Below are 13,552 nucleotides of genomic sequence, written 5' to 3'. Positions count from 1 at the left end.
TGCCATGACCACTTTGCACATCACACAAAAATGCTTTTGCCATGTAGATTACTCGATCGGAATAGGCAAGGTGCTATATTATGCAACTGTTATCAGTATAAACAGGTCTTCTATACAACTCGATTTTCAAAGGTTTCTCGTCTGGTTATTTTACCAAGGATACTACACTCGACTGCATTTGACCCACACACCAACGGTTAATTAAACCACCGTTTATGGCGCAACTTACAAAGTTACTTATATCTTATATAGCCCACACTTGTCAAAGCTGGGTAAAACTCGAAATAATTTGCCTTTCTTTATATACAGGTCTTGAAACTGAAACATGATATTATAATGCGGTTGTTGTCCGTATACCTCGTATAAGTCTTATCATCAGCAACATTCCAAGTGCAGGCCCTTATAGCTGATGCCGTAGAATTTTTAAACTACCCGTTATTTTGCAATTTACAAATCTCAGTCAAATAAGCATACTGGAATATGATCAACAACTGGAAGACAAATAATTATTTGTAATGAACTTTAACTCGAATTACATTCGCTTTGTCCAAACCTATCTTGGAGAATTTTGTTTTTCATGTCAGTCAAATGTTAACATCGTGGCTCGCGAATGGCCTGTTAACTGTTTATTGCCGATATAGAGTAAATTCGTATAGGTTGCGAAAACAGTGATATTTGGAAGAGAGAACGTGTTCAGTCGGTTTTGCCAATGTTGATTTTTTTGTTGCTGTATTTGCCAAACATCTCTCCTTTATTTGAACTATATGATATATGCTGGGAGTAAGTAGTTCAAATACAATGATGTACAGTGTACACGATTGACATATCAAGATATTTGCACTAAACTGCGTAATTCACAAAAACCACAAACTGATGAACAGAGTCTTTCGCTGATCTCTTTGAAGTAGGCCCATGAAAGAAAAACTTAATAATCTTCACTCAGTTTGTTGTGATGGATATACGCCACGTTTGTACCATTTCATGGTTTGTTTATTAAAAGATTGTAACAAGGTATGCTGTATTGTCGACATGTTTAGACAAACTGTAATGACATAGAAATGAAATAAAGCAAATCAAACTGGAAGAATTCGCCGAAACACAAAATGTAACAGTAACAATCTGTATAAAATTCAAAATACTGCAAATATCGTACGATTTTTAAAAACACGAAATTCAGTATTTTGTAAATACCTATCCTTATACGAACAGGTGGTCAGCCGCCGACGCTGCCGGTAAAACATCTATTTGTTTACGAACGTGACAAGCGCAGAAGACTGAGAAATAATCATGTCACCAAAAGGAATTTTTACAAGATACAAAGGCACTAAGGAAACCAGGCTGTGTTTAGTATACGTTCGTTAAGTCATCCAAAACAATGAATGACAAATATCATAGTACATAAGCATTAGTGTAAAAATTTATACTCTATAACCCTTGACCGGTCAAGGGTAGCATTTACGTAGGTGAGTGTAGTCGGTTACATTGCAGCATTTTGGTGTTAAGGGGTTCGCAACCGTAATGACCTAGCAGCTGTATTTACATAGCGGTGTGCGTAATCCTTGCTCGCATTCACCAGCTCAATATGTTCACTTGTTCATTAAATCATTTGCTGTTTCCGCTTCACTGCCTTCGGCGCACGTGATCACCACGTCCTGACGATCTTCTGCGAGCTTTGCGGCTTGAACGTTGAAGGCGTACGTTTGAACTGGTCAATTGGTCGATTCTGAAAACGACATCATTGTATTTTAAAACCGTTTTAACTGAATTCTAGAACAAGAAAGAGATATATAAAGAACACAAATAACATTAGGTAAACATTACTAAGGCGTGTGGCGGCGGCGCCACAAAAACTGATACTTTAAAACGCTTTTGTAATCTAAACTTTTTAATTCTAGGCTATATGTGACAGATCATCAGAATTAATACGACGTAATAACAGCATAGATAAAGCTCAGATGTATTAAACTCGGGTATTACGCATCAGCCACACATGGCGCGGTCGGAACTATAATTTAAACGTCAACATGACCGGATACATTTTGGTTCAGAAGAAAACACACAATTCAATACCAGTTAGCGCGTGAGACAAGGATAACTTGAGGCATCACGCCAGTGTGAAAAATGTAACTTCCACTTTTTTTACATCATTAGATCACCATTTTGCCATTCACCGTTACATTATCACTCTACATCCCACGCAAAAGACCGAACGTTGGTATTTTAAACACACGTTGACATTTTGCGTACAACGTTTTGGTTTCCGAACCTTTTGGTCGGCAAAGATAATCTTTTATTTACTTTAAAGCTATTTGTGTCCGTTTGCTTACTTGGATGTTAGAACTTCGATCTTCTGCAACATATCCACCATTATAACTTGCATGCGAGATTGTGTCTGAAGATAGTTCTCGCAGGAGCACGTAGGAGGTTCCGGTTCATATTCTTCAGTTTTACCCTGGAAAGTTTAAATCGTACGTCAGAGTGGAAAGAATATCTGATGACCCGCCGTTTGTAAATATTCGTTTTCCGCTCGCAAAATAGCCTACTTTGTGATAAAAACATGGGCCTGCTGTTGTACGCCAAGGATCATGTTACTATGGGGCAATTTACGACTTACTGTTCCAGTAATGGAGTCGCTTGTCACCCAATCGCCAGCAATTTCGTCATCAGAGGACTTGAAGTATCGTGCCGATACTGAAACGTTGCAAGTAGTATTTGGATTTAATTCCTGGATCCTAAAAAAACAAACGGTTGAAGAAAAACCTCGAATGTTTCTTTTAGAATGTTTATGGTTTCACAATTTACAATCCATGCTTTCAATGCAGCCTGCTTGTCACCGCACGCATGGTTGCATGCTTTTTGTGATAATGTTCTTACACAGTATGTGAATCTTCGAGACCCTCTATTGTGATTGTCGTCATGCCTTGACAGGAGTACGTTACAACGTAGCTGTCGGGTTGAAGCTCGCTCTCTGGCGGAACCCAGTGGACGTCAAAACTGGATTCAGTGACGTCTGAAAAGGTCAGAGGTCCCAGTGGTGATAGTCCGAGAGTGGTGGCTGTTATAACATAAGGGCTGGACGTTGAATGACTATATCTGACGTAGAGTGAAAACCGGTATTCTGTAGCCGTTGTAAGGCCCCTGAAATCGAAAAATTGGTAATGTTTTAGAAAATTACTCACTGATACTAGCGATAGCTACGCTTTTATAGGTGCACTTAGCTCCCTGTTGAAAAATTTAGAGTTTTCCTGCTGACTGTTTTGTCAGTCAAGGACACAATAACTGTAGACTTACGTTACAATGTATGTGGTGGTAGTCGGAGTCAGTACAATTTCATTTTCTCGGTCTTGGCCTGATTTGGAAAAGGTAAGTATGTACGCCACCACGTGAGGAACTAGTGATAAATTCCAGGATAGGTTGACCGTTCGGTATCCAATATTATCCACCTGGGTAAAGATGCCATGAAGAGTTGGGGTCCACACGACGTTAAAGTTTTGATTATATGTAGCTTGGTAAAAATATAGCAGCACAACCTACTCTTAACTCGACGATATCAGGTAACGTGCTTTCTCCAGCGACGTCATGATGACTTCTTTCTTCTCCAATAAGTGATTTGATTTTAACAGTATATTCCGTTCCAGGCTGAAGACCAGTAAGCAGTTTTCTAAATATCGAACAGGGTTATTTTACGGTTGTCTTTCTTTGAAAGCCACATTATCATTTCCAGATATCACGTGTCTTATAATCCCTATCCAGCATGCTTCAGGGCAAAGAAGCCTCAAATGTGCGTCAGATGGTAAAGATTTCTTAAACAGACCGGCTGGGTATTTCTTAACTTACGCGGTTTCGTTTCCATTAACAATCCATGTAGTGTCGTCGCCGTAACTAGAGTTGCAAGCAACGACGTAATAATCAACTTGGCCATATTCAGATGACTGCCACTCGGCCAGTAAAGTATGTGTGGTTGCCTGTATTGGAAACGTATTTGTAACGGTGTTATCTCTCGTCTAGCTAAACGTCACGATTAAACGTTTGATGCTTTCGACTTACATCTAAGAGGGTTAGTCCACTAGGTGGAGGTATCAAAGTTGTGTTGATTGTTGATATTGTTTCGCTCTGGCGCTTTCTGTAACAAATGTTGATGAAGTTTCACTGAGCGCCTGAAGGAGAATATTAATCAATTTTCCGACAACTCTCGTTGCTACTGACCTATAGATGGACACCACGGATATGTTGTATTCAGTTGCTGGAATTAGACCGCTGCACTGCATAACCAGATCCGATGTAAACTGAAAGGTAAAAAGATGGATGAAGATTCGCTGCAGTCACTACAAGCATGAAATCCAGAGTAAAAACTTAAGGGAAGTGTTTAAAGTTAGATAATGGAAGCTTTGTGTTTGAAACTTTACCGCGCCTTTTGAGATAACACCATCCGCGGAAATGCATTGGCCGTCATAGTTGTCGACCAATGACAGAGATGGATCGAATCCAACAATAAGATCGGTTAGCCCTCTGCTTAGAACTCTGACGTTTCGAGGAGGTAATGGGCCTGGACACGTTTCAAGCACAAGGTTATTAATACTGGTTTTTTCCCCACAATTCTCTATTAGGGATCCGTCTTATCCATTGCGAACTTACTTGTCACAAAAGTGCCCTCTCCTTTGGGGCTTTTGAATACTGGATAACCTTCAAAAACATTTCCGACAACTTCCACAATGTAAGAAGTTGAAGGCAATAGTTTATCCAGAGAAACAAATCGTTGACTTCCGTCCACAGTGTAGGTCTGAATAATTGCAGTGGCGTTAGAACATTTTCGAAACAAGTCACTAGAACCATAAGTAGACAGCCTAATACTGTCGAACCTTTTTCAATAAAGTAAGATGAATTTTTTTCGATTGCGATGGTTACATACTGTTCCGGACGTGACGTGAAAATGGTGACAAAAAGTCATTTATCGTCTACTTTAGATAACTCACCTTAAAATATTCCTCTCCTCTCTCAGGATACACTACTACGGACCAAGAACTGACAGTTGCGTTTATATTTGTCCATTGGCAGGATGCGGTAGTGGATGTGGATTCGTTGTCGCAATGGACTTCGGGAGCTGATAGAGAGTCTGTGGAGGCATCACATAAATTAATCTAATGCCGATAACAGTAAAATTGAATAGTCAGGACGGATTTTGAGAAGCTATAGTTACGTTCGACGTTCTATTAGCTACGTTCTATGTTCAGCCATCGACTGAAAGTTACAGATAAAATCATTAATCTTACTTGTCACTCCTGTTGCGTCTCCAAATGGAGCCGTCAAGTCATCATCTCCTACAATCATGTGACCCACAACTTCAACTTTATATCTGGTTCCTGGTGTTAACCCAGTAAATTCTTTTGTAAACTTGTCACCTTCTACGTTTGTTGTCTGCGAAATATAGGGAAGTAGAGTCATCAATAGTTTTCAATGTCAACCACAAACGTTTTTCTAAAAAGTTTCAAGTAAATAATTGGGTTGCTTGCTTATTATCGGCAGAATCTTTGCAGTACCTGCAATGCTTCGGTACTTTCACCCAGATAGAGTGAAATAGTCCAAGTGTCAAACTTAACGTTTTTATGGTCCCATGCTGTGGTTAATCGACCCAAACCAGTGTCGATGATCTCAACCGATGGTTTGGTAAGAACTCCTGTATCATGATTATTACTGTAATAGCCTAGTTTTTGTGTCAAGAAGAGTTGGAGTTTTAAAGGGTTTTCCAGCTTCAAGGTAACTATAGAACTTACGCGTTGTAAAACTTATATCACCGGGCGGGCTGTTATGGATAACGTCCGCGTCTACAACATTTCCAATCACTTCCACTCTGTATGTTGTTCCTGGTTGTAAGCCAGTCAGAGTTACTTCAGGGTGATCATTGGTTAACTCCTAAAACAACGATCAGTATCCTGCTTATGTCTATCAAGGATCGTTTTCTATAAGTTTGTTCACTTCAAGTTCGTTCACTTTGTCTCACCTGAACCGGTTCGTCATCTCCCTCAAGAAATATTCTCACTGTCCAAGAAGTGACTTCAACATTGATGGGTGACCATTCGACGACAGCAGTAGTCACGTTGATTCGGGTACATTCCAAATCAGGAGCAATGAGTGATGCTTAAAACATAAATTAGCTATAAAAAGAGCTATAAGAAGCACTCAAGATAAAAAATTGTTAGTTTTTGTTGCAGCTTATAACTATACAACGCCTATTACCGATACACACACAATTTTCGTCCAATTAATAAAAAGTGACGATGTATATAGCAATAATCAGCTAAACTCCTACTTGTGAGAACAGTTGCTGTTCCGGGCGGACTATCGAAACCTCCTTCATTAAAACCCGGCGTACTCGTAATGTCGACACCTTCAACGTTGATATGACCGATAACTTCAACCAGGTATCGTTTTCCGGGTTCCACCTCGACAAATTCAGTGCTGTGTTCGTTTCCAGCCACAGTTTTTGTCTAAAAAGGGGGTTAGTATCAAACATGTCGCCAGTTGTGATAGCAAACCTTGTATTCATAAAATCAGCTTCGTGTAAGTTTGAGCTCCCTTTAAATACTGAAGAGCACCTGGTTAGCATCAGGATTTTCGTCATCAACTATAGTGACTGTCCATGAATCAACTTCAACGTTAATATCACCCCATTGCACTGTCAAGCGTCCTATGCCTGTGCTTGTAATATTAACTGATGGCTTACCCAGGGAATCTGTATATTTGAGGTTTTTTTTACATAAAATATTTCTATAACGGTATAGAAGAAAGTCTTCTCTGAAAATGTGAAAACGTGCTTTTATGTAAGATATCCACTCTGCCAAAAGTGTCAAAATATAGTTTGACGTAACATCATCGAAAGCACAAATTACCGGTCATAAAATCCGTTTCACCAGGCGGGCTTGTGCATGTTGTATTATCGTCGATCACGTTAGCAATAACTTCTACTCTGTATGCTGCAGAAGGATTTAGTTGTCTTAGTACGATGTCTCGTTGTTCGCTTGCTACCTCATGAATCTAAAACATGCAATTTTGGGTTTACTTCAATTTTGTTAATTCATGAAGGCCGATGTGATTCAAGAAACCACCGGAGGTTACTGGCTAGTTTGTCAAAATTATAACCTGTGTATAGTCTCTTTGTGAATCAGAATACACTGTAACAGTCCAACTGTTCACATTTGCGTCGATATTTGACCATTGAACAGTGGCCGTTGTTACACTGGTTCCCGTGCACTCTACGTCTGGAGGAGAAAGGATGTCTAAAAAATGGAAGAAATCAGTTTGTAAATCTCAACTTCTTTTTTGCTTTCCAAAGTATGTGCCACAGCAAGGGGCCAGCTCTCCGGTGACACCGCAACGGGTTTATGCTTCTCACTACCCCTTTCTGTGGAACGCCAAGCGAGGGAGCTGAGAATTCCATTTTTAAAGTCTTTGGTATGACCTGATGCGGGAATCGAACCGGAGTCTACCGCACTGCTGGTGGACGCTCTAACCACTAGTCCACCGGGATTGATCCATACCGAACTCATGCTGTTAAAGGCAGCACACAGGCCTATATTTAAAGTTAGAATGCTTACTGGTTGTTCCAGCTGCGTTTCCGGGAGGGCTATCGAAACTAATATCGTCTGCATTGATACGACCCACCACTTCAACGCTGTAGCGTAGCCCTTGTTTAAGTTCAGCAAAGTCCATTGATGTTTCATATCCATCGAGTTCATAGCTCTGCAGAACAGCAAGTGTGTTAGTATCATCTCTTACATTTCTTTGCGTCGGATATACTTTCGTACTTGAACTGGTTCGGGTTGCCCGTCTTGGTAGAGCTTGACCATCCACATATCAACCTTCATACTCATCCCTTCCCATTGTGCTGACAGGCTCGTGTAACCGGTATCGGTAATTTGTACCGGCGGCTCCGGAAGCGTCCCTATGGGTAATCCAATATCCATCAAAAAACTTCAATGAAATTTTAGCGTAGGAAAGGAAAGAAGAGTTGAACCGAAGTTTATTACTTGTCCTTCCTCTTGCGTCTCCGGCCGGACTCTTAAACGTGTGTCCATCTTCAGTAACGCGACCAACTACCTCGACTTTGTACATGGTTGAAGGTTTCAAGCCGTGGCTCTCGATTTCAGTCTTATTGCCACTTACTTCAAGCAACTACGATATGGCAGAAGCAAAACATTTAGAGTTTAGACATTTATCTGTCACCTTCATAGCGTACGAATGCTACAACTTAATGAAAGAAACCGTGTAAACTTGCAACGCTGTGATTGTCGGGGAGCACAAAGCGAGCCTTACTTTAAAAAACTTCTTTCCGCCTTTTGGATAAATTTTAACCAGCCAAGAGTCTGCTTTTAAATCTAGTTCCGTCCACTTGACTGTGATACTAGACTCGGTGGCTGAGGTGACTTCCACTTGTGGTTGAGCAAGAGATCCTTCAACAAAGTTTGATATAAATTTAAATCAGTTTCGTTACAGCTATAGCCGCTTGGAAAGCACACATACTTGTTCTTCCAGATGCTTTTCCTTTCGGAGTTGCATAGTAGTGACCGTCCAAACTTATATTACCGGTGACTGCTAGATCGTATTGCGTGTTCGGTTGCAAGTTTTCAAACACGGTCTGGAGCTCGTCGCCTTGCACTTGAACTGTCTGTTAACGCCAGTTGACAGCACAGAGTAGAAAAAAATGTAATATTTTTGTATAATATTTTATGTGCATTTAAGCAGCAACGATCAGCTTTTCTTTGGACTTTTACCCTCATTTCTCCGGTAGATGGCGTAAAGATTTCAACTTCCCAAGTATCAGCTTCGTGGTTTACCGGATTCCAGCTTACAGCGATGCGACTCAAAGTTGTTTTGAGAACGGTGACTTCAGGCGTTTCGATTTGAGCTGAAAATTTTATGGTGTAAAATATAAGACAAGTGAAGGTTAAAGCCGACGAGTTGCAAAACCATTCAATTCCATTCAATTTTACATTTGGTACGTGTTCTGTATTTCATGTTTCATCAAGTGCGGACTATTGATAATAAAACAACTGTCCAGTAAAAAACCTGTTTCTTTTTGTCCAGTCCCTGTTTCGCCGGAAAGATTTCCATATAAGGGCACAACTCTCACAAAATACCTGGTGGAAGGTTTGAGACCTGTTAGCACCATTTCGTGTGTATTAGGGCCACAACGTCTTGTCATCGCCTGCGTACAATCATCAACGATGTGTTTCAAGCGTTTTATACATAAGTATTACGTGGCAACGTTTATATATAGTCTTCCCTCACAGCATTCAGTGTCATTGCTTTCCGACGATAACTTACTGTGGTTGGAGGCTCGACACCACCTTCGTCTTCCAGGACTTCCTGGTAGGTGACTTCATATCCGGTCAGGCCGTGGCCACCTGCCGCTGTCCAGCTAGCGGTCAGGCTGCTCAGAGTGGGGTTATCAAGAGTAAGAAGAGTTTCTCCTAACGATACTGTTCAAAACATGAGCACGCGGCTTATAACATGCAAAGCTGGTCTTATTTCAAAGCAATGGATTATATTAGTGTCAGCATACATGTGGTGAAGCTTCCCTCGAGTGAATCGGACTTGTCATTTGCGGTGAATGCAGTTACTGAAACGTCATACTTTGTTTCAGGCTCCAAATTTAACAAAAGCACGTTTGTGTTTCGCCCCCCTGTAAGACATAAAGTAACAAAACAATCACCCATAAGTGCTCATGTTACACCTTTTGAAGACAAAAATTATGAAACTGACAATACGCTTTAAAACAAACCGAAAACTTTAGTGGAAACCGGTTCTCCTTTTCCGTCGGATCTGACGTAGACGAGTGAATAATTCTCAATTAGATCGACGTTAAGGGTCTCAACAACCCAAAACACTCTAACTCCCGTGTGTGTGATGTTGCCGAAGCGTAAGTTGTCCAGTACTGGCGGTGGGATGTCTGTAAACAGCATAAAGAAACAGATTTCACTGTAGGCTACAGTTTAACTTGAAAAAGGAGTTGAATGTACAGAGAACGCGATTAACCTTGGCAGTTAATTTGACTTTCATCCAGGATCATGTCAGAAGGACATCTGCATTCGTACCTCCCTTCTCCAAGATCGAAACACCGATGTGAGCACGGAGCTAAGATGCACGGATCGTTGCCTTGGCAATAAAAACATGATATCATTTACGCATAAAGAGTACATGTGCATTGGGAGCTCATTTTATTGGCTCCTCTTTTCTTGCTTACTGATGCAACTTCTCCCATCCTCCTGAAGAGTGAAGCCATCGCGACATTCGCAAGTGTAAGAGCCTTCTGTGTTGACGCAAATCTGCTCGCAATCATTTTTGTCGTCATCTTCACACTCGTTATCATCTGAAAAATCTTAACACTCAATCAAAACGAAGATTATCCTGTTTCCTACTCAATTACTCTGCACCATGTGTTGGCCAGTTCGAGTATTGACCAGCGCATGCCGTACCGCAAAGTTCCAAGTGGTCCAGAGAAAGCTGGACTTGTTGTATTCCTTCAAAGTTCCTCGTGTGGAATTTATGCTTTATTTTTGGTTCGGACGCGATTTCGAGAAGTTCTGCGTCCTTTGTTTTTCTACCGATGCCAATCGCATACAATTCTACTCCAGCTTCCTGGAAAATATTCTTCGTTAAACAACAAAAGTAATTACAGATTAAGGACATTAAGGTATTCCATGTTATTTCGAGACCTCTGTAGGCCTACAACTTGTCACAAAATAAACAAATATTAAATAACTCGATAACTTACAAAAGTTGCCGTGAAACTTATTCTATTCATTAATACTATTGCTATTACTATTATTATCATTATTATTATTACATAAGTATTCATTATAAGAATATTCTTAGAGTAGTATGTGGCTGTTGCGCGTTATGACGTCGTGCTTTCTTTTGGATTTTCCAATTTGGTTATTCTCGTAATACTATTCTTAGCCAGCACCTACATGCTCTTGGTTTTGCTGTTTGTAAACGCCCTCTTTGTAGTTAAACGAACCTTTGCTTTTCTTTGCCACTTGGTCACTGTGCCGCGGTGGTAATCTTGTGACTTCCCATCCGTGATTATCACGGCCACCTTGTGGACAAGAGGATTATCGATGCGCGCGCCGTGTGAAGCAGATAGAGCTTGTGTCACAAGATATTTTAAAGCTTCACCAGTCATAGTACCTGCAAAAAACAACAATCTGTTATGGATATGCATTTGTTACAGGCTTTCACAGCTTCCTTTATGGAGGTGTAGCTTACCCGTTTCCATGTAATCAATGTTATCTATTGCACCAAACAGATTTAGTCTGTCCATATGCTCATCGAGACGGATTTCTTCACGGACTACGCTCCCAAACTGAACCTGAAGAGAACAGTTTACAGATCAATCAATTCAATAACAGCTGGATGTTTTTGCGCTAACAACATGGCAAACTGTTACAAATCCTTTGCAACGTATTTATGTTCAAAATACAATCTTAACTTACTATGCCAACTTGTGCGTCACTCGGACCGATATTTTGGAAGATGTTGGTAAAGTTTTTCACATAATCTTTAATTACTTGAAAATTCTTGCTTCTAACACTCCGGGAACCATCCAACAAAAACACGACATCTATTGGCCGCTGCCGACACATATCTGCACAGAACATGACGTAATGAAGCATTTAAATAAAGATGTGACCCGAAATTGGACAATATCTTTGCGAATTCTCACACCATAAATGTCAAGGCTTTGTCAGGCGACGTAGAGTGTCATCAAAATGCCCAAACCATTGACAAATAATCTCATCACGAAGCAACCCCTAGCGAGAACATGATATGTGTCCCATCTTAAAGGTTTTCAGTTTCCGTCAGACGTAATGCACTTCCTTGACGGGTTATCGGTTTCCGAGTAGTAGGCTTTAGTTGCTGCGGATCGGCATATTTTGTATTGAATTTTGAAGAGCCGGTAACGCATTTCCAAAACCCCAAACACCTGTTCGCTGTAGTCGAGTCAAGAACGCTGTACGAGAACTTTTGAAGAATCAATACAACAAGAAACCTTCCGTAATTGGAAGAACTTTTAAAAGGCGAGAGCTTCTAAATAAACGTAAGGGTTTTAGTTATAGCGTTTTTTTTTCGTTACCTACATGCTAAAAAACGATAAGTTTACAAGAACTGTGCTACAAAAAGTCTTTAAGTTTACAAATTTTGCCCAGGGGTTTAAATTTAGAATAAGTTATACTATATTAGGCACGGTTTATGTCGTCTACTGTATATCTAAAAGTTATACTTAAAGAAAGCCTTTTTTCAAACGGTTCTGTATTTTGTGTTATTGGCAAATTCTAATCCTGTCTGATAATAGAAAATACCACTTCAAAATCGAACAATTAGAATTTGTTACGACAAGAAATAGGGTTGAATTTTATATCTCACTTCATTGGCACATACATAGGCATAGTATTGTTAGTCGTCAAGGTTGAAGAGCTGTATTGCCTCATTATGATAATCTTCTAATCGACGGCGCATAAAGGCTAAAGGTCAGTGATTACCGGCGCTTGTTTCTTTGTTGTATAAACAGCAGATGGAGACATAGACCAAGTCCTTGTTCGACATTTTAGACATATTTGTAGGCGCGTGAGTAAAACTGAGGCATGTGTACTCTGACTGATCCAAATTTACACCGACATTTACTCAATAATAAAATCCACTTTTACAATTAAAGCTGTTTTTTGGTTAATCAGCTTGTGAAGCCTTGTTTTGAAAGAAACTCACCGGCTTAAATCACAGCAGTGAGGATACTTATAATTTGTTCATAATGACTTAATTGAGTTACACCTACCTTGAGCGTATGCAATCAATGAATATTCAAACAGGCTGATGAAAAACAGAAATTTTCGGAATAACATCTTTGATTTCAAAATTGTCCTTCTGTCGATCTTCGTTTTAAACGTCTCACTTCAATTAAATATTAGTCATTACTAAACCTGATGAATAAAAACTGGAATCAGTAATTGTTGATAATGAGGCTTTTCTATCAGCCACGACTAACCTTTTGTGCAAATATCAAGTGCGTTTCGATATTGACGTAACTCTGCGTTATACTGGTATCGCAAAATACCTCCTAACCTTATCGCTGGCATGTTTTGGAAACGCTACCGCTAAATCAGAAACAAAGGAACAACTCAGGTTGTGCTAAAATGTTGTGATATAATCAATTAATTGCCCATGATCACGACCACACGTCTTTCTATGCCGCTCCATATGAAGCTGCACATGCAATTACACGAATGCAAAGTTTTAGCTAGACGTCTTTAACCGTAAAATACTTGATCGAAGCTTCTGTTTGACACATAACCTGGATAATGTTTGTCGATGTTGATTTCCGTGCCTCTACGTCCCAAAATATTTATCCCTTTCTCTGAAAAGTACAAAGACCGTATTCGTCCAGCTGTCGTCACGTGCTATGTAGCTAAATCTGGCTAGCGTCAAAAATCGAGCACAAGTCTTAGAATAACTTGCAATAAAGGAAAACAAGGCCGACTCCTTTCCTGCCTTGATCCGA

General features: G+C 40.1%; 1 protein-coding gene across 1 annotated transcript; it reads right to left on the bottom strand.

Annotated features, from left to right (window-relative positions):
• Nucleotides 1-968: 968 nt before the first annotated feature.
• On the bottom strand, nt 969-13,054 carry LOC143449964 (collagen alpha-1(XII) chain-like). The gene is made up of 38 exons (XM_076950321.1): nt 13,040-13,054; nt 12,830-12,974; nt 11,493-11,644; nt 11,266-11,368; nt 11,018-11,187; nt 10,473-10,635; nt 10,241-10,366; nt 10,033-10,152; nt 9,779-9,946; nt 9,560-9,679; nt 9,322-9,476; nt 9,064-9,202; nt 8,769-8,902; nt 8,518-8,662; nt 8,311-8,447; nt 8,025-8,169; nt 7,803-7,939; nt 7,593-7,737; nt 7,138-7,274; nt 6,888-7,032; nt 6,594-6,730; nt 6,308-6,485; nt 5,999-6,135; nt 5,772-5,910; nt 5,538-5,674; nt 5,271-5,415; nt 4,974-5,113; nt 4,636-4,780; nt 4,407-4,546; nt 4,207-4,286; nt 4,048-4,123; nt 3,838-3,965; nt 3,535-3,661; nt 3,292-3,443; nt 2,875-3,138; nt 2,615-2,732; nt 2,328-2,452; nt 969-1,723 (listed from the first exon to the last, which is right to left on the bottom strand). The coding sequence occupies exons 2-38, from the start codon at nt 12,894-12,896 to the stop codon at nt 1,621-1,623; spliced, it is 5,079 nt and encodes a 1,692-aa protein (XP_076806436.1). The 5' UTR covers nt 12,897-12,974; nt 13,040-13,054; the 3' UTR covers nt 969-1,620.
• Nucleotides 13,055-13,552: the final 498 nt, after the last annotated feature.

The sequence above is a fragment of the Clavelina lepadiformis genome, chromosome 3, assembly GCF_947623445.1.
Source record: "Clavelina lepadiformis chromosome 3, kaClaLepa1.1, whole genome shotgun sequence".
NCBI classification, from domain to species: domain Eukaryota; kingdom Metazoa; phylum Chordata; class Ascidiacea; order Aplousobranchia; family Clavelinidae; genus Clavelina; species Clavelina lepadiformis.
The sequence above is the reverse complement of the archived record's forward strand: the minus strand, read 5'-3'. Positions and strand labels throughout refer to the sequence as shown.